At 37.9% G+C, this 21,221-nt stretch overlaps 1 protein-coding gene and 1 pseudogene across 1 annotated transcript; both read right to left on the reverse strand.

Annotated features, from left to right (window-relative positions):
• Positions 1-8,011: 8,011 nt before the first annotated feature.
• LOC129504099 (U3 small nucleolar RNA-associated protein 15 homolog) lies at positions 8,012-9,572 on the reverse strand (annotated as a pseudogene).
• A 4,237-nt stretch (positions 9,573-13,809) lies between these two features.
• On the reverse strand, positions 13,810-14,748 carry LOC129504237 (olfactory receptor 4F3/4F16/4F29-like). The gene has a single exon (XM_055316843.1). The coding sequence runs from the start codon at positions 14,746-14,748 to the stop codon at positions 13,810-13,812; it is 939 nt and encodes a 312-aa protein (XP_055172818.1).
• Between the last annotated feature and the right edge of the window lie 6,473 nt (positions 14,749-21,221).

Raw genomic sequence — 21,221 nt, forward strand, 5'->3', positions numbered from 1 at the left:
ATGGACGCATTTCTGGAAAACCACAAACTACCAAAACTGGACCAGGAAGAAAAGGAAAACCTGAACAGGCCAATAACTAGGGAGAAAATTGAAGCAGTCATCAAACACTGCCTAAGACACAAAAGTCCAGGGCCAGATGGCTTCCCAGGGGAATTCTATCAAAGTTTGAAGAAGAAAGCATCCCTATTCTACTAAAGCTGTTTGGAAAGATAGAAAGAGATGGAGTCCTTCCAAAGTCCTTCTATGAGGCCAGTATCACCTTCATTCCAAAACTAAAAGACCCCATCAAAAAGGAGAATTACAGACCACTATCCCTGATGAACATGGATACAAAAATTCTCATCAAGATACTAGTCAATAGGATCCAACAGTACATTAAGAAGATTATTCACTATGACCAAGTGGGATTTATCCCCGGGATGCAAAGCTGGTTCAACACTCGTAAAGCAATCAACATGATAGATCACATCAACAAGAGAAAATACAAGAACCATACGATCCTCTCAAGAGATGCAGAGAAAGCATTTGACAAAACACAGCATCCCTTCCTCATCAAAACTCTTCAGAGTGCAGGGATAGAAGGAACATTCCTCAGCATCTTAAAAGCCATCTACGAAAAGCCCACAGCAAATATCCTTCTCAAAGGGGAAGCACTGGGAGCCTTTCCCCTAAGAACAGGAACACGACAGGGATGTCCACTCTCACCACTGCTATTCAGCATAGTACGAGAAGTCCTAGCCTCGGCAATCAGGCAACAAAAAGAAATAAACGGCATTCAAATTGGTAAAGAAGAAGTCCAACTCTCCCTCTTTGCAGATGACATGATACTGTACTTAGAAAACCCAAAAGACTCCCCCCAAGATTGCTAGAACTCCTACAGCAATTCGGCAGTGTGGCAGGATACAAAATCAATGCCCAGAAATCAGTGGCATTTCTATACACGAAAAATGAGACTGAAGAAAGAGAAATTAAGGATTCAATCCCATTTACAATTGCACCCAAAAGCATAAGCACCTAGGAATAAACCTAACCAAAGAGGTAAAGGATCCATACCCTAAAAACTACAGAATACTTCTGAAAGAAATTGAGGATGACACAAGGAGATAGAAAAATATTCCATGCTCATGGATTGGCAGAATTAATATTGTGAAAATGTCTATGTTACCCAGGGCAATTTACACGTTCAATGCAATCCCTATCAAAATACCATGGACTTTCTTCAGAGACTTAGAACAAATTATTTTAAGATTTGTGTGGAATCAGAAAAGACCCCGAATAGCCAGGGGAATTTTAAAAAGGAAAACCATATCTGGGGGCATCACAATGCCAGATTTCAGGTTGTACTACAAAGCTGTGGTCATCAAGACAGTGTGGTACTGGCACAAAAACAGACACATAGACCAATGGAACAGAATAGAGAACCCAGAAATGGACCCTGAACTTTATGGTCAACTAATATTCGACAAAGGAGGAAAGACGATCCACTGGAAGAAAGACAGTCTCTTCAATAAATGGTGCTGGGAAAATTGGTCATCCACATGCAGAAGAATGAAACTGGACCACTCTCTTGCACCAGACACAAAGATAAACTCAAAATGGATGAAAGATTTAAATGTGAGACAAGACTCCATCAAAATCCTAGAGGAGAACACAGGCAACACCCTTTTTGAACTTGGCCACAGTAACTTCTTGCAAGATATATCCACGAAAGCAAAAGAAACAAAAGCAAAAATGAACTATTGGGACTTCATCAAGATAAGAAGCTTTTGCACAGCAAAGGATACAGTAAACAAAGCTAAAAGACAACCTACAGAATGGGAGAAGATATTTGCAAATAACCTATCAGATAAAGGGCTAGTTTCCAAAATCTATAAAGAACTTATTAAACTCAGCACCAAAGAAACAAACAATCCAATCATGAAATGGGCAAAAGACATGAAGAGAAATGTCACAGAGGAAGACATAGACATGGCCAACATGCACATGAGAAAATGCTCTGCATCACTTGCCATCAGGGAAATACAAATCAAAACCACAATGAGATACCACCTCACACCAGTGAGAATGGGGAAAATTAATAAGGCAGGAAACAACAAATGTTGGAGAGGATGCGGAGAAAAGGGAACCCTCTTACACTGTTGGTGGGAATGTGAACTGGTGCAGCCACTCTGGAAAACTGTGTGGAGGTTCCTCAAAGAATTAAAAATAGACCTGCCCTATGACCCAGCAATTGCACTGTTAGGGATTTACCCCGAAGATTCAGATGCAATGAAACGCCGGGGCACCTGCACCCCGATGTTTCTAGCAGCCATGTCCACAATAGCCAAACTGTGGAAGGAGCCTCGGTGCCCATCGAAAGATGAATGGATAAAGAAGATGTGGTTTATGTATACAATGGAATATTACTCAGCCATTAGAAACAACAAATACCCACCATTTGCTTCAACGTGGATGGAACTGGAGGGTATTATGCTGAGTGAAGTAAGTCAATCGGAGAAGGACAAACAGTGTATGTTCTCACCCATTTGGGGAATATGAATAATAGTGAAGGGGAATATAAGGGAAGGGAGAAGAAATGTGTGGGAGATATCAGAAAGGGACACAGAACATAAAGACTTCTAACTCTGGGAAATGAACTAGGGGTGGTGGAAGGGGAGGAGGGCGGGGGGTGGGGGTGAATGGGTGACGGGCACGGAGGGCGACACTTGACGGGATGAGCACTGGGTGTTATTCTGTATGTTGGTAAATTGAACACCTATAAAAATTAATTTATAAAAAATAAAAAATAAATAAAAAAAAAAACATAGTAAGCCAGAGGAGCACCTCCCCCAATGTTTATAGTGGTAGTGTCCACAATAGCCAAACTATGGAAAGAACCCAGATGTCCATCAACTGATGAGTGGATAAAGAATATATACCCAATGAAATATTATTCAACCATCAAAAAATGAAATCTTAACATTTGCAATGATGTGGATGGAACTAGAGGGTATTATACTAACTGAAATAAGTAAATCAGAGAAAGAATTATCATACAATATCAGTCATATGTGGAATTTAAGAAACAAAACAGAGGATCATGAGTGAAAAGAAGGAAAAATAAAATAATATGAAATCAGAAAGGAGAACAAACCATAACAGACTCTTAACTATAAGAAATAAATTGAGGGTTGCTGGAGGGAAGGAGGATGGGGCGATAGGGTAACTGGGTGGTGGGTATTAAGGAAGACACATGATGTAATGAGCACTGGGTGTTATATGCAAGTGATGAATTACTGAACCCTACCTCTGAAACTAATAATACACAATCCATTAGCTGAATTTTTAAAAATTAAAAAATAAAATAAAGACTACAACAAGAGACAAAGAAGGACATCATATATCAAAAAGGGAACAATACAACAAGAAGATATAACAATTGTAAACATTCACACACTGAACACAAGAACACCCAGGTATACAAAACAATAACACACCTAAAGGAACTAATTAAAAATAATAATAGGAGGATACTTTAATACCCCACTTGAATCAATGGACAGATTATCTAAACAGCAAATCAACAAAGAAACCATGGCTTTGAATGGCATCCTGAACCAGATGGCCTTAACAGATATATTCAGAACTTTGTATCCTAATGCAGCAGAATACACATTCTTTTCAAGTACACATGGAAAAATCTCCAGAATAGATCACATATTAGGTCACAACACAGGCTTCAACAAATACAAAAATATTTAAATCAAACTATACACCTTTTCTAATGACATTATACAACTCGAAGTTAACCACAACAAAAAACCTGGAAAGACCATGAATACCTGCAAGTTCAACGACATGCCACTAAACAATGAATGAGTCAACCAGGAAATAAAAGAATTAAAAAAAAATACGTGGAAACAAGTGAAAATGAAAACATAATGGTCCAAAACCTTTGGGGTGCAGCAAGAGCAGTCCTGAGACATAAATAGCAATACAGACCTACCTCAAGAAGCAAGAAAAATCTCAAATAAACAAATGAACCTTACATCTAAAGGAGCTAGAAAAGAACAATAAATGAAGCCTAAAGCCAGCAGAAGGAAAGAAATAATAAACATTAGAGCAGAAATAAATGATATGGGAACTAAAACAAAACAAAACAAAAACAGTAGAATGAGTCAATGAAACCAGGCCTAGTTCTTTGAATAAAAGTAATAAAATTGATAAACCTCTAGCCTGACTTATCAAAAAGAAAAGATAAAGAGAGGAAAAATAGCAATCAACACCACAGAAATACAAACAATTATAAAAGAATATTATGAAAAACTGTACACCAGGAAATTGGACACCTGGAAGAAATGGATAAATTCCTAGAAACATATAACCTACCAAAACTGAAACAGGAAGGAGAGAACTTGAAGAGATCAATAATGAGCAAAGAAATTGAATCAGTAATCAGAAAACCCCCAACAAACAAAAGTCCAGGATCAAATTCTTTCACAGGCAAATTCTATCAAATATATATATATTTTTAAGCAAAAAGAATTTAATAGGATTCCAAACACTCTCGTGGACCCGAGGGAAGCCCTAAGGTACAGCCAGAAGGGAAACAGAACAGCGAACCATGTTCTCTCTTTTCTAGCCTGACCTGCAGAGGCAGGATAACTTTATCTTGCATATTTTCTCCAAACTTACGTTTCCTTCTTTTTCTCTGCAGCTTTCTTTGAATAATCCAAAAAGCATTCCCAGAACCCCACATTTGCCAAGATCAACAATTTGACTGAGGCGCCTTGGTGGTGCAATCATTGAAGCGTCCAACTTGCTTTCAGCTCAGGTCTTGATCTGGTAAGGTGGGATAGAGCACCATGCTCAGTACAGAGTCTGCTTCAAATTCTTTCTCCCTCCCCTCTCTACCCCTCCTAACTCTAATAAATAAATAAAATCTTTTTTTAAAGATTTTATTTATTTATTCATGATAGTCACACACACACACAGAGAGAGAGAGAGAGAGGCAGAGACACAGGCAGAGGGAGAAGCAGGCTCCATGCAGGGAGCCCAACGTGGGATACCATCCCGGGTCTCCAGGACCGCGCCCCGGGCCAAAGGCAGGCACCAAACCAAACCGCTGCGCCACCCAGGGGTCCCATAAAATCTTTTTTTAAAAAAAGAATTTAATTATAATTCCTAGTTACAATTCCCGGCTTAGCCTGGGCTTGAGCCAGATATATGACCCCTAGTCTAGGTCACTAGCAGGGGGAAGAAGCATGTAGTCTAGTCACCAGTAAGTGCCTTTTCATGGCTGAGGGAACATTTTATTCTTTGGAGAGACAATTTACAGATACTTGTTAAAGTTAAGCATTTGAAAACTTTCCTTCAGGTTTTAGGTTTAACATAAATATTCCATCCATAAAACTAGTTCATTTTAATAATCACTTTCAAGGGGGCCTTTAATTCATGATTGATAAGAGAATATTTAAGTTGAATACACTAAATTTTAAATTTCTTTAAACAAATCCATTTACAACCCAAATTCCTTTTAACAATAGCATTTATACATTTAAATTGTTTTTCTCTTAAACAGCACTTCAAATACTTGATCCAACAAGCAGAACCTTCCCAGTGCTTAACTCTTATAATAAATTAAATGTACAATGAGTTCCTAAATTCTCTGGAACATGTCAAGATTTTTGCAGACTTAGTAACATTTTAAAGTACTTTTCAACTAAAATTCAGAAGACTTACTGTTAGTCATTTTATATTAGAATCCAAAGACCAGTGCAACATACCATACATAATATGCCTGATATGTCAGTTGTGTTTAAATACTTTAAATAACAAATACTAGTTTGTCCCAATGAATATAAAAACTATTCCTGAAATTACCATACAGTATTGATGGCTATGGGAATTGCAAAACCTCTTTGAAAATTAGTCATCATTCTAGATTTCATCCAAGAACTGCAGCACTCTGAAGTCCTCTTAAAGGGCTCAGTAGGTTTGGTCCCAGGGGCCAGGTAGGTTGACAGTGCCGGGATGATAGGGACTCAGGCCTGGGGAATTCAAAAGTGGGCTGACCACTGTAGCTCATTCAGCATTAAGTGAGAACATTAACACTGGATGGTTGTGATGAGACTTGAAAAAAATAATGTATGGGAAAATTCTTGTCACATGTTACACACTTGATGGCAACTAGTTTTAGAATTTTCAACTTTTAATTTTTACTAGTATACAGCATACTTAAAAAGTTAAATACTTTTAAAAGCCTTTAAGTACAAATTTTACTTAAATAAATTAACCCTTTTAACATGAAGACACAGTTTCTGACCTTGTCTAATCTCATAATTACTCAAGGAAACAAACTCCTGGTTCCTTTATAAGCCACTGTGCATTCACCAATTCAAGAAAGGGAAACTAGAGCCTACTTTTTAGCACTGTGCCCTTTCCAGACCACAGAAATATTTTTTTCTGCCTTAAAAAAAGAAACCTGAATTCACAAAACTGAATTTTAAGAGGAGATTCCCATTACATAATCTTCCTTAAAGGTGCTGTTGTTTGTTTGTTTGTTTTTTAACACAAGGCATGTTTCCTTAAAAATAATTACTTGAGGTGGAATAGGAACTGGGAAAAGGGAGAAATAGCAAGTGTGAAATCAGTGTCCTAAAACAGTAGCCAGTGACTATCCATCACGAGTTCACATATCTCAGAATACCAAGAAAAAAATAAGAATATCTTTATTAAAATGTGGCTTACATTGACCTTTAAAAAACTATTTTCCAAAGCAAGCTACTGTAGCTTTGAGCTCTAAAACACAAGATGACTGTGGAGATTAGAGAAACAAATTCTAAAGACTGATTACAGAAAATCGTTTTCAGAAGGGTAGAGAGCTATAAGAAAAGCTCCAAACATATGTACAAAAGATTGAAAAGCTATTTTATTACAAGAGAAATGGCAAATTTTATCACTCCTCTGACCTGAAGCAAGTTGAAAACTGGGTAGAAAAATGTTGCATATCAAGGAGAAAATTGTGGTCTGAAAAGGTCTATCTGTAGACCTTGTTTTGGTAAGAACAGTCAAGATTAAAGGAATGGAAAGAATCTGTAATGGGTAGCACAATTTTTAGGTATCAAATCTGCCTCATCACACTCTGAATACATGTTCTAATTCAGAGTTAAATTGTTCAAAGCTGGCCACTGATGTGTCGCTTGTGGAGCAGATGCAGTCCCATCACTAGCAGAAGCAGAACATGGGACCTAGGATAAATGATGACATCAAGGCAAGGGAGGCAAAATCAGCAGCGCCTGGAAATCGCACACTGATTAGAGTGAAGAGAGAATTTATTTCAGTTGCCATTTCTGTTGTTGTTTGTCCAGGAGAAAAGTAAAAAATAAAGCCCTGCCCCTTTAGCAGGATTCCCAGTTGAAACCCATTCTAGGGTTCTGAAGGCCTACCCAAATGTTGATACAGAACTTTGCTGTATTAAAATTAATATCCCTTTGTCCAAGGTAGACAATACACTATGACCAAGACAACTCAGATCTTCTAGCCGAAGATGCCATGAAATGATTCAAAGTATTACATGGAAAACCATGTCTTACAACAGGTACTTATTTATCAATTCTAGATATTCCAGTCTCTTCCATCAAACTGCTTCTGTGAATAGTTTTTTGGGTTTGTTTTTGTTGTTGTTGTTGGCTTTTCTTTTTGGAATAAATCTCCTTTATTAGATTAAGGATGTTCTTTTTTTTTATAAAGATTTTATTAATTTATTCATGACAGAGAGAGAGAGAGAGAGGCAGAGACACAGGAAAAGAGAGAAGCAGGCTCCATGCAGGGAGTCCGACGCGGGATTCAATCCTGGGTTTCCAGGATCAGGCCCTGGGCTGAAGGTGGTGCTAAACCACTGAGCCACCTGGGCTGCCCGTTTTTTGGGGTTTTTTTGTTTTGTTTTGTTTTTACTGTATCAGAGAGATTCTCTTTCCAATAGTTAACAGAATCAAAGTTAGCTGTTGTTACAGGTCTCATTAAGCAGACACTATGGTTCCATCTTCTTGTTCTCTAGAAATCCATCAGATGTATGCTGCAGCACAGAAGTGCTTTCTTTCCTTGTCATAGTAGCAAAAAGCATATCATCATCCCCAAGGTTTCTAGTAGTTCTCTCTGGTAATAAATCTCTTTTTCTACAAGTCCTTGAAGTAACAAAAACTTTTTATCAACTACGGGTGACTGACCAATCACAAGAAGATATATATCAATAATTATTTCAGCAGCATTGATCAAAAAAGGGGCAAATCTTGGTTGACACAGATTCCATATTAAAAAATTAAGAACACGACTGATTTCCTTTTCGTCCTGATCTGCAAGGGCATTTGCAAGGACTCCTCTTTGATTTAGCTCCTTTATGATGGAAACTGTAGTCTCAGGTGTCTTTATCATATAACTGGGCTCAAGGACTATGTCAAGTGGCTCTGTCGATAGACTCAGAAATTTTTCAGATCCTTGTCATACAATTCTAGCTGTTTCTGTGATGGCCTGTTGATCAAAGTGTCGTTCCATTGCTTCATGTAATTTTTTTCCTTTAATAAAAGTTCGATATGCAGGCCTTCTTCTCTTGGGAAGAGAATCCTTCTTTCCTTTAGATTTCCAATGTTCCACACTCAATATTCCATTGGTCACTCCTACAACTATTGTCTCATCTTCGTGCACAAGTTCAAGACTCAAAATTGAAGCTGCATAATCAAAACTGTGGACTACTTTATAGGAAGTCATGCTATATACTTTCAACTTTTTATACAGTGACCCAGAAAGTAACCTCTGTCCAGAGCTGCTCAGATATAAACATATCACAGTTTTATGATGATTTTTCAAAGACACTAGCAATTGTCCTCCTTTCAGCATGTACCAGATTTTAACATAACGGCCTCTTGCTGATGCCAGACGTCCTCCAGAGGGAAAAAGCAAGACCCTTTCCACTGACTGCCCATGCTCAACAGAGATTACACTCTTGTTTGTTCATGTATCAAACATCTTCACAGTATGATCATATGACCCTGTTACAAACAGATCTGTGTTCAGTTTGCTACCACATCCACACCTCACATAATCAGAATGTTCTTTGAATGTCACAATTTCCTTGGAGTTTGGAATATCCCACAATTTAACTGTATAATCATCAGCCCTAGAGACCACATGATATTTGTCAGCTATAAAATCGACCATGTGAACTGCTTTAGTATAACCCTCAAACTGCCTGAGGGGGGAGCTCTCCCACTTATATCAAAAAGCTGAACTCCACCATCTTTACTGCCAGCCACAAGCAGTCTACCATCCTGAAGAAAAGAAGTACAGTATGTTGTGTCTTTACATTGGGAAAACGTTTCTATAGGTTCTTGAGAGTACCAGCCATAAATGTGAATCCTTGAGGAAGCTGTGACAGCGTAATTATATGGAGGCTGTGGAGAAAAATCTACTTTTGACACTGCAAACTCCTTGATTTGAACAGGGGTCTTATAGTTGTTCCAATACGGTGTGTCCTGGATGATTATTTCACCAAGTACAGGATATGTCTGAATAGCTGCAGGCTTGTACCCAGACATAATTTCATTCAGTTAGACTTTTATCCAAGAATAAATAGTTTGAAATTGACATTAGAAATAATAGTGACTCTGCTCTATGTCTGCACAGGATCACACAGGCCTCCCGGGGAGCCGCCGACACACAGCACCTCTATCAAACATTTAAAGAAGAGTTAATACCTAGTCTTCTCAAACTATTCCAAAAAATAGAAAATGAAGGAAAACATCCAGACTCATTCTATGAGGCCAGTATTACCCTGAAAGCAAACTAGACAAAGACACCACTAAAAAAGAGAATTTCAGACCAATACCCCTGATGAACACAGATGCAGAAATTCTCAATAAAAGACTAACAAACTGAATCCAACAATACATTAAAAAGTCATTCACCTGGGACGCCTGGGTGGTTCAGTGGTTGAGCATCTGCCTTCTGCCCAAGGGTGTGATCCTAGAGTCCTGGGATTGAGTCCCACATCAGGCTCTTTGCATAGAGCCTGCTTCTCCCTCTGCCTGTGTCTCTGCCTCTCTCTCTCTCTCTCTCTCTCTCTCTCTCTCTCTCTCTTTCTGTCATGAATAAATAAAATTTTTAACGAGAAAAAAAGAAATAGACTTTTTAAAAAATCATTCACCACAATCTAGTGAGATTTATTCCAGAGCAGCAAGTATGGTTCAATACTCTTCAATCAATCAATGTGACATACCATATTAATAAAAGAAAGGATAAGAACCATATGATCATTTCAATATATGTGGAAAATCATCTGAAAAATAAAATATCCATTCATGATAAAAAAAATCCTCCACAAGTAGAATTAGAAGGCACAAACCTCAAAATAATAAAAGCCATATATGAAAAACCCACAGCTAGTATCATCCTAAAGGGGGGAAAATTGAGAGCTTTTCTTCTACAGTCAGGAACAAACAGAGGTGTCCATTCTCACCATTATTATTTAACACAGTACTAGAAGTCATAGCCATAGCAAAAAGATAACAAAAATAAAGAAAAGTATCCTAAGTGGCAAGGAAGAAGTAAAGCTTTTGCTATTTGTAAATGATGGGATACTACATATAGAAAACCTGAAAGATTCCACAAAAAAACCTGCTACAACTAAAGAATAAATTCACTGTCACAGGACACAAAATCAACATACAGAAATCTGTTGCATTTCCATACTCCAATAATGAAGCAGCAGAAAAAAAAATTAAGGACTCAATCCCAATTGGATCAAAAATAATAAGATACCTAGAAACAAACCTAACCAAAGAGGTTAAAGACCCATACTCTGCAAACTATAAAACACTGGTAGAGAAATTTAAGAGAACACAAAGAAATGGAAAGACATTCCATGCTCATGGATTGGGAAAACAAATATTGTTAAAATGTCTATACTACCCAAATCAGTCTACATATTTAATACAATCCCATTCAAAATACCACCAGCATTTTTCACACAGCTGGAACAAACAATCCTAAAATTTGTATGAAACTACAACAAAGACTCTGAATAGTCAAAACACTCTTAGAAAAAGAAAAATAAAGCTGGAAGCATCACAATTCTGAACTTCAAGTTATATTACAAAACTGTAGTCATCAAAACAGCATGGTAGTCGCGCAAAAATAGACACACAGACCAATAGAATTGAACAGAAAATGCAGAAATGAACCCACAACCATATGGTTAATTAATCATCAGCAAAGCAAGAAAGAGTATCCTTTAGGAAAGTCTCTAAACAAGTGGGTTTGGGAAAACTTGACAGCTATCTGCTAATGAATGAAACTGGATCGTTTTCTTACACCATACACAAAATAAATTCAAAATAGATTAAAGACCTAAACATGAAACAGGAAACCATAAAAATCCTAGAGGAGAACACAGGCAACAACCTCTTTGGCATTGACCATAGCAACTTCTCTCTAGATATATCTCCTGAGGCAAGGGCAACAAAACAAAAAATAAACTATTGGGATGTCATCAAAATAAAAACTTCTGCACAGCAAAAGAAACCATCAAGAAAAAAAAATAGGCAACCTATGGAATGGGAGAAGATATTCACAAATGACATATTCAGTAAAGGGTTAGTATCCAAAATCTATAAAGAACTTACCAACTCAACACCCAAGAAAACAAATAATCCAGTTTAAAAATGGCCAGAAGACATAAATAGACATTTTTCCAAAAAGACATACAGATGGCCAACAGATGCAGAAAAGATGCTCAACATCACTGTTAATCAAAGGAAATGCAAATAAAAAATACAATGAGATACCACCTCACACCTGTCAGAATGGCTAAAATCAACAACACAAGAAACAACTTGAGGAGGATGTGAAGAAAGAGGAGCCTCGTACACTGTTGGTGGGAATGCAAACTGGTGCAGCCACTCTGGGAAACAGTGTGGAGGTTCTTCAAGAAGTTGAAAGTAGATCTACCCTATGGCCCAGCAATTGCACTACTGGGTATTTACCCAAAGGATACAGAAACACTGATTGAAAGGGATACATGTACCCCAATGTTTATAGCAGCATTATCTACAATAGCCAAACCATGGGAGCATGCTAAGTGTCCCTGGACTGATGAATGGATAAAGAAGAAGTAGGATATAGATACAATGAAATATTACTCAGCCATAACAAAGAATGAAATCTTGCCATTTACAATGACATGAATGAGCTAAAGAGTATTATGCTAAGTGAAATAAGTCAGAGAAAGACAAATACCATATGATTTCATTCATATGTATAATTTAAGAGGCAAAACAAATGAGCAAAAGGTGAAAAGAGAGAGAGAGAGGCAAACCAGACTCTTAACTATATAAAACAAACTGATGGTTACCAGAATGGGGGGGTGGATAATGGGTGAAACAGAGGAGGGGATTAAATGGAATATGTGATGAGCCCTGGGTGTCATATGGCAGTGCTGAATTGTATACCTAAGACTAATATTACAGTGTAGGTTAAGTAACTGTAATTTAAATTAATTTTTTAAATAAAACAAATAAACAAAAAGCATAATCAGATAAGCAAATACAGAGAACAAATGGATGGTTTCCAGAGGAGAGGAGAGGGTGGGCAAAATGAGTGAATATGAGTGGAAGATACAGGTTCTAGTTATAGAGAAAATAAGTCATGGGAATAAGAGGCACAACACTGGTGATATACTCAGTAGTATTGTAATAACACTGAATGGTGATGGTAGCTACAGTTATGGTGTACACAGCATGACATATACAGAAGTTGAATTGCTATATTGTACACCTGAAACTAATCTAATGTTGCAGGTCAACTACACTCAAAAATTTTTAAATGTTTTAATCATAATAAAATAAAATAAATAAATAAATACATAATCTTCCAGGCCATATATTTTAGGGTGCTTCCATGAATTCCCAGAAACAATTCCAGATATAGAGTAAGCACAACTCCATATATGTAGTAAGCCAAAAAAAATAAGTTTAGAGAACAGATGAATAAAACAATAAATTACTGGTTCATGGATGTGCATATGTATGTAATCAAAAAGAAATCAAAGGGTGTCATTGGTTTATGCTTTTCAAAATTCTTCCCAGAAAGTGTTACACCACCAACAGAAAAAATATTGTGACCATTAGGCAATTATCTAAAGGACAGATTAGCAAGAAAAAAGGATATGAAGGCAGAACACAATGAAGCAGGAAAGATCAGTACTCCTCTAGTCTGAAATCAAATTATTTTTATTTGAAGAACAATCTGAGCACAAAATTTTCCTGCTGAACACGATAACTATGTCCTCCAAATCATAAGGAGAAAGTCAATGGCTTGTTATAGATGTGAAGAACCAAAAAAAAAAAGATGTGAAGAACCTGGGATATGAATATAGATATGAATATTTCCCAACTCACAAAAGGAATAAGAAAAAGAGCTATTATTGGTAAAGGTGGAGATTATCAATCGTAAGTGAATAATTAGCATCTGGGACATCAAGAGATATATTATAAGAAAGTATGTAGATAAACTGAAGAAACAATAATAAACTAAAAACTTCAACAGAAAAAGTGAAGCAAGGAAAGTATAAGTAGCACATATATATGCAGCACCATATGAATCAACATATGTTTTCAGTTAAGGTTTTGTCTACATCTTCATTATTTCTAAGGAAAGAGGTGCATTCTTACAGGGTGTGGTAATATTCAAATCAACTACAGATACACTAAATAAGCCAATTCTAAAATTACAAATACAAACTATATGATGATCAGGATAAAAATCTTACAACATTTTTTATGAAATCTTTCTAAAAATCATTAATGGTCTGAAAGCTCTTTTCATTGCTGCCTTCATCACTTTATTCCTGAATGTGTAGATAACAGGATTTAAAAAAGGAGTGAGAACTGCATCAGAGAGAGCAAGAAATTTGTCCATCTGGGAATTGGGGTGTGGCCATGTATAGACAAACATGGTTGGACCAAAGAACAAAAGGACCACCATGATGTGAGCTGACAAAGTGGAGAGAGCCTTGGATGAGCCACCTGAGGAATGTTTCCAAACAGTAAACAGGATGAAGACGTAGGAGATGAGGAGTATGAAGAAGGAACCAACACAGATAAACCCACTGTTGACAGTGACCATGAACTGCAACCTGTAGGTGTCTGTACAGGCCAGTCTGAGGAGACGAGGAAGGTCACAGTAAAAGCTGTCCAGCACATTAGGACCACAGAAGGGTAGATTAACAACAAATGCCAGTTGGAACAGTGAGTGACTGACACCAAGGGCCCAAGCAGCAGCCAGAAATAAGATGCACCTCCGTGGGCTCATGATGGTCAGATAGTGGAGGGGCTTGCATATGGCCACATATCTGTCAAAGGCCATGGCAATGAGCAGCACCATCTCCACGCCTCCAATGACGTGGATGAAGAAGATCTGGGCGATGCAGCCGCCAAAGGAGATGACTTTGTGCTTTCTGAAAAGGTCATAAATCATCTTGGGTGAGGTAGCAGAGCAGGCTCCCAAGTCAATGAAAGAGAGACTGGCCAGGAGAAAGTACATGGGGGAGTGTAAGTGAGGATCAATGGTCACAGAAAACACAATGAGGATGTTTCCAGTCATGCTTGCCACGTAGAGCACAGAGGAGAACACCAGAAGGAGAAGCTGGATCTCCCATGAGTGAGTGAGTCCCAGGAACACAAACTCAGACACAGCTGAGTGATTCCCTCCATCCATGGATCCGGCCAACTGGGCTGCCACTGAAATGATGGGAACTAAGAATGTGAGAAAGAAACTGTGATTATCAGGAATGATAGTGGTATTGAATATTTATGCTGCATTGCAAATGAGAACTAGCTGATTCTTAAGTAATGACAGTAATGACGACAATGATGATGATGATGATGTAAGCACAACTCAGATCATATTATAATTGGAACTACTAGGAAAAGCTCTCATTGCCTAAAATTAATAGGAGAATTTGGCAAGAAGAAAAGCTTCTCAGGGCCCTGTAACAAGAAACAGAATGTACAACCAAGAAGGTATATTTGTTCACAAAAGAAAAAGAGAAGTAGGTGAAAATAAATTCATTTAATTACCCACAAAGAGAAATGACACAGTTATACAAATTACATCTGACCCTACTTTCCCATAACAACACATTTCATCTCCCACTTATGATCATTTTCAATTTCTTCTCTCCATACAATTTACATTCAGAGTAGGACTGTGGAGAAACTGATTAATCAGTGGATCACCATTTAGGAGTGAAAGTTTTCGAAACATGAGACGGGATTGAATTAAGGAGAAACACACTGTAGAAGAGGACACAGATTGAGATTAGGGACAATGCAACTGGGGAATAAGAAAACACCCAAACCATGCAAGCGTAGTCAAAGAGAAATGGACTTCAGCAAAGATAGAATTTCATTCTTTGTCATCATGTCAGATCAGGTTCACTGCTTTTCTGAATCTTCCCATTTTTTTATTGTGGTAGAAACCATACAGCATTAAACTTTACCATATAAATCCTGTACAAGTGTACAGTTAAGTATTATTAAGTATATCCATCTGGAAAATATGCCTAGAATTTCTTCATCTTGTAAATCTGAAACTCCACACCCATTGAACAACAGGTTCCTGTCTCCTCTCCCCTCAGCCACCATCTACTTTGTTTTTATGAATTTCACTACTTTAGGTACCTCATAGAACTGGAATCACACAGTATTTCTTTATTTTTTACTGTCTTATTTCACTTAGCATAATATCCTCAGGTTCATTGACTACATCTTTCCATTTTTTAAAAGTTCTTTCAAAATGATACAGAGATCTCTACTGGCCACTCTGCTCAATGAAGTTCCCTCTGGACCCACACCTGGCCCTGCAGGATTTTTATCCAGACCTAAGATATGTACAAATGCTTGGGATTTCACCCTAGTTTCTGCTAAAGAATGGACCTGTATCACCACAAGGAATGTGAAATATACCTGGAAACAACTTCTATTTGTCCACACATATAAAAGTCTTATGGCCAGCACTTACAAACACTGAAATATTACATTTTTCTTCATCAGCAATTCAGCCACTCATCCCTTTTTTTGCTCAGTAGTATCTCCATTCTTTTAAAGTATTCAGGACTTTTTTGTCACCTGCTCTGATATTTGACATCATCAGTCTCAATATGTCTGAAATCCATGCAGGTATGTAGTGTCTCCAAGGTCATTTGCACTTTTAAGCGTTAGCACATTTTGAAATGAAAAGAATGTCAAACTTCAGTAACAGTATAGGAGGGCACATTGCCTTGGCTTAATCACATGCACTTAGAGCACATACTAAAGGGTTGGTAGTTGGGGCACTTGCCTGGCTCAGTTGGTAGAGCATAGATCTCTTGATTTCAGGGTTGTAAGTTCAAGTCCCACAGTGGGTATAGTTATTACTTAAAAATAAAGTCCTTTAAAAAAAAAAAAAGGTTGGGGGCTGGGTTGGTTGAGCATCTGCCTTTGGCTCAGGTCATGATCCCAGGGTCCTGGGATGGAGCCCCAGGTCAAGTCAAGCTCCCTGCTTAGCAAGGAGCCTGCTTCTCTCTCTCCCTCTGCTGCTCCCCCTGCTTGTACACACACACTCTCTCTCTCTCTGTCCCTCTCTCTCTCTCTGTCAAATATACAGATGGGATCTTTAAAAAAAAAAATAAGAGTTCTATCCACTTAAATAAAAGGGAGGCTGGTGACTTTTAAGTTTTGACTATGTTTGTATTTGAGAGGAGAAGGGATGAAAGTGGTGAAGATTCCACTGCTCTGTGTCCAAATACCCACCATAATGAACTCCCAATAGAGGGTAAACCCTGAAAACAGCTGCTGAAGTTTTATTCCTTTTAGAAGGTGTTGGAATGCAATACAGGCTTACTGATCTTCTTTTGCAGACACATCTCCAGGTATTTGAAGAATCTTCTCAAAAAAAAAAATTCAGTTGATACCTATCCTAAAACATCTCTCTGCTCCAAAACTGAAAAACACACTCACTATGATCTGACCCCAAGTCTAGCTCATCAATGCTAAGCTGAGTCTATATATACAACTGAATCAAATGATTTTGCCGTCACCTCCTGAGGCTACAATCCATAGTCTCAAGATACACACTTTTTATAGCCCAAGCTCTTGGGTCAGAAGTCTCTGAGCCTGGGCTGGAGAAGAAGGAACCACCTATGCAGCCATTGTGTGAGGGACAGAGGAAAGAACGAGGACTGGTTGGTAAATATGCAGAGACAGATGGCCAGAAATACTTAGCAACTGAGGATGAAACATGGAGACTTCTGTGTGGAAAGCATATGTATCCTGTGAAATCCTACCAATATTTTTATCTAAGAAACAGCCTGTTCCAGATTGACCATTTTTCAGATGAGAAATCTGAGATTCAAAAATGTAAACTGAATTGCTTATAGTCACACAAGTGCCAGAACTAGGGACTAGAATCCAGGTCTCTGGATTCTTGATCCAGAAACTATAAATCCTGTAGAATATAACCTAAGAAAGAAGAGTAAAAAATCAAAACTTAAAATGTGACTTTCAGAGTTAAAACTGACACCAAACACCAGCATTTATACAAACCACCTATTATTTGCATTAAATTATTTTGCATGACAATAATAACTACATACATGCAACAAAATGACCAATGGAATGTTAGAAGTAAATGGTATGCAGAAATGAGATCTTTCAAAAGACAAATACCATATGATGTCACTCATATGTGGAATTTAAGAAACACAACAGATAAACATAGGGGGAAAGGGGGAAAAAGAGAGAGAGGGAGGCAAACCATAAGAGACTCTTAACTATAGAGAACAAACTGAGGGCTGCTGGAGGGAGACAGGCAGGGGGATGGGCTAAATGGGTGGTGGACACTAAGGAGGGCACACGTTGGGATGAGCACTGGGGTGTTGGTGTTGTATGTAAGTGAAGAATCACTGAATTCTACACCTAAAGCTAAATTCTACACCTAACACTATATGTTAACTAACTCGAATATCAATGAAAACTTGAAACAAACAAGCAAAAAGAAATGACGTCATTTATTGCTGCCACACTTTGAGTGCTCACTCTTCTCATTTTGGTGCTCATTTGGCAGACCAAAACAGTGGTGCAATATCTGAAAGAAAATCTTTATCACACCATCCATCATTTCTGCCTCTCCATAGTTTGCTGTCCTCAAAAGTCAAGTAAAAGTTCTTAATTATTTCATAAAGTTCTCCTTGATAGTTCCAGTCCATAATGAGTCAGAGTTTGGGTTTTTTTTTCCAACTTCTATGAGTCACAAATTCAATAAACCCAATGGAAAGACATAAATCGCACACATAATAGCTATAACACAGTATACAATATATGCCATATGAACAGTAGACAAGATTATATGCTGAATGTGTGAGAAAAGAAAATAGAAATTTAAAGGAAGAACCAGTATTATCAGCCAGGTCAAGGACTTCAGGAAGAGGATAGAATGTTATGTGTCCTTTTTTTTTTTAAGATTTCATTATTTATTTGAGAGAGAGAGCACGTAAGAGGAGTTGTGGGGAGAAGGACAAGCAGACTCCTGAGTGCAAGCCTGACACAGGCCTCAATCCCACAACCCCATGGTCATGACTTGAGCCGAAATCAAGAGTCTAACCTTTAACCACTGAGCCACCCAGGTGCCCCACGATGTGTCCTTTTAAATATGAATGGGAAACACCTTGATCTGTAAACTGTAGTCCTTTGCTTTTAAACACAATGCCTTAAAGTTTTACTTGTATTGTCCAAAGTTCCTAAGTGTAAAAGTCAATAAGTATTTCTAAAATGAAACATTGGTTAATAATCCCTCTACACTCAGGAACCAATGACTCCAATGCTGTTTCTCTACCATCTTTGAAATAGATTCCACACACAGAGAAGAACATTTCTCATCTCTGACTTCAAAATTTATGATAACCATAACTAATAGTCTCTATTCAGAAGCACCCCACCCTCTACAACATATACCTTGCTTGGGGATGGAGGAGACTTTTTTCAGCAAACCTACATCTAACACTCAATTTCATGAAGGTTGGCAATAATCTGAGAGGTAGAAAGAAATAGGGAAGAGAAGTAGAAAGATATATGAAAAGAGAGAAAGACACAAGGAAGGGATAAGTTAGAGAAGATACACACTATGGTGCCTGGGTGGCTCAGTCTGACTCTTGATCTCAGCTTAGGTCTTGAGCTCAGGGTCATGAGTTCAAGCCCTCCTTTGGGCCCCACATTGGGTGTGGAGCCCACTTTTTAAAAAATGTATATGTACACACACACTATCACTATGATAATGAAAGGAAGAAAGAGAAAAGAAACTATACAGGTGAGGAAGGGTGGAGTTCAGAAGAGTTCAGATAAAATTAAACAGGAAGATCCAATTCCCACCTCTGAACAAGTGATTCATTTTAAAAAGCCAAACTCCTTAAGTACCTGCCAGGAGGCTCACAATTTCCTGTGACTAATCACATATGACAATGAATGGAAAGACTGTTTTTTATAATGCAACACAAATGGAAATTACCCAGAAGTTATAACTGTTACCCTAACTTGAGAAGGCTACAATAGAGCTGTGAATAGCTTGGTTTGAAGTCTGTGAAGCCTGTTTTTGAATCCAGACCCCACTACAACTTGCTATATGAGCATGGGAAAATCACTTAACCTCTCTGAGCTGTTTCCTCATTTGTAGAAGAAAATAACACCACCTCCCTTGCAGGGTGTGCTGAGAATGAGGTTATATGATACATGTAACATGCTCCTAATGAGGTACTTACCACATTGTGAGGGCACAGTAAGCAGTACCTAATATGTAGGAAGGACCAGCTAGCTATATGTCCCAGTTCTGAGTTCCAAGTACTAAAAAAATTTTTAAATTTTGAATCCATTATTCTGAACAATTAAGAAGAATTGGTTTCAGTTTAGGTTTTCACATCTATGCTGGTGTCGAATAGCTTGGAATGCTTCATCAGGGATATTTCCCCTAGGATAATTTTGCTCCTAAGTGGAGATATTGCTCAGAGCTTGATTTGTGTGAAGTTTGTTTCCTGATTCTACAACCTTCCTACAGCCAAAGTAATGGATAAATTTTCACAAAAACCATTCTGAAAACTTTCTTGACCACCTCAGATAATACTGGCCATTTGTACCTGTGTGGGGGTGAGGTGCCTCATGGAATTTCCAAAGGTGTGCTCATCCATATAAAAATTTGCATCAACTTACCTACAAAAGGGAGGCAAACCCATAAATACCTGCCTTTCAGGAAATAATTTGCTCCCTAACTCATATTTCTTTTTCAAGATCCACTTAGCATCTTTAGCTATAACTGTTGCTAACTCTGTACAAGCAGAAAACACAGAATTTACGCATGTCAGAAAATCAGTTATGGCTGCAGATGGCCACTCAGGCCAACATAGTTCTAGTTCTGTTCATTCTCCCATTCTACCGTGCCTTCTTATTTAACAATTTTACTAATTAAAATGTAGTTACTTAGTATTTGTGTTTGTTAGTTGCTTGGAAAGACAATGCCTATCTAACATCTTAATTCAATACCAAGAAGCACAGGAGGATGAATGCACAGCATTGGTAATACCTGAAAAAAGTGGAAGGAGGAAACTACAGCTGCGCTGATGAGAAAGACAAAATGGAAAATGCAGCACTCAGCAGAACTTTTATAAATAGTAATATTAGTGTACATGAAGAGAAACTGAAGAATTATCTATAAAGCAGATAGTACAATATAGAAATGACAGTTAAGTTCAAGTATCTGAGATAATGGTGAAGAGCATGGGCTGCCCAGAGAATGGAAAATGTTTAAGAGAACAGTAGAAAATAAGATGAGAAGGAAAGGTGAGACTAGTTTTATCTGACCTCAGGCTCTAACATCAGATGGTGGAGTGCTGTTAATACATAAAGGAGAAGAAAAATGTACAGAAGGGAGTTCATGGATGAGAACCACTGCAGGGAGAAGACCATTCATTTGCCAGTGTGACAGGCCAGAGGAAGAACAAACAAGTAAAGAAGCCCAAGTAAGGGACTACTATGATAGAATGGGTCTGACTTGAGAAAACCATCACCTCACCCAAACCTTCTCTACCCTTAGGATGGAAAAACCTTTGTTCTCTGATTTTCTACTACTATTATCCCCTTCACCTACCTGTTTTGCCAAGGTAAGTA

Source organism: Nyctereutes procyonoides, unplaced genomic scaffold, assembly GCF_905146905.1.
Source record: "Nyctereutes procyonoides isolate TBG_1078 unplaced genomic scaffold, NYPRO_anot_genome, whole genome shotgun sequence".
Taxonomy (NCBI): Eukaryota; Metazoa; Chordata; class Mammalia; order Carnivora; family Canidae; genus Nyctereutes; species Nyctereutes procyonoides.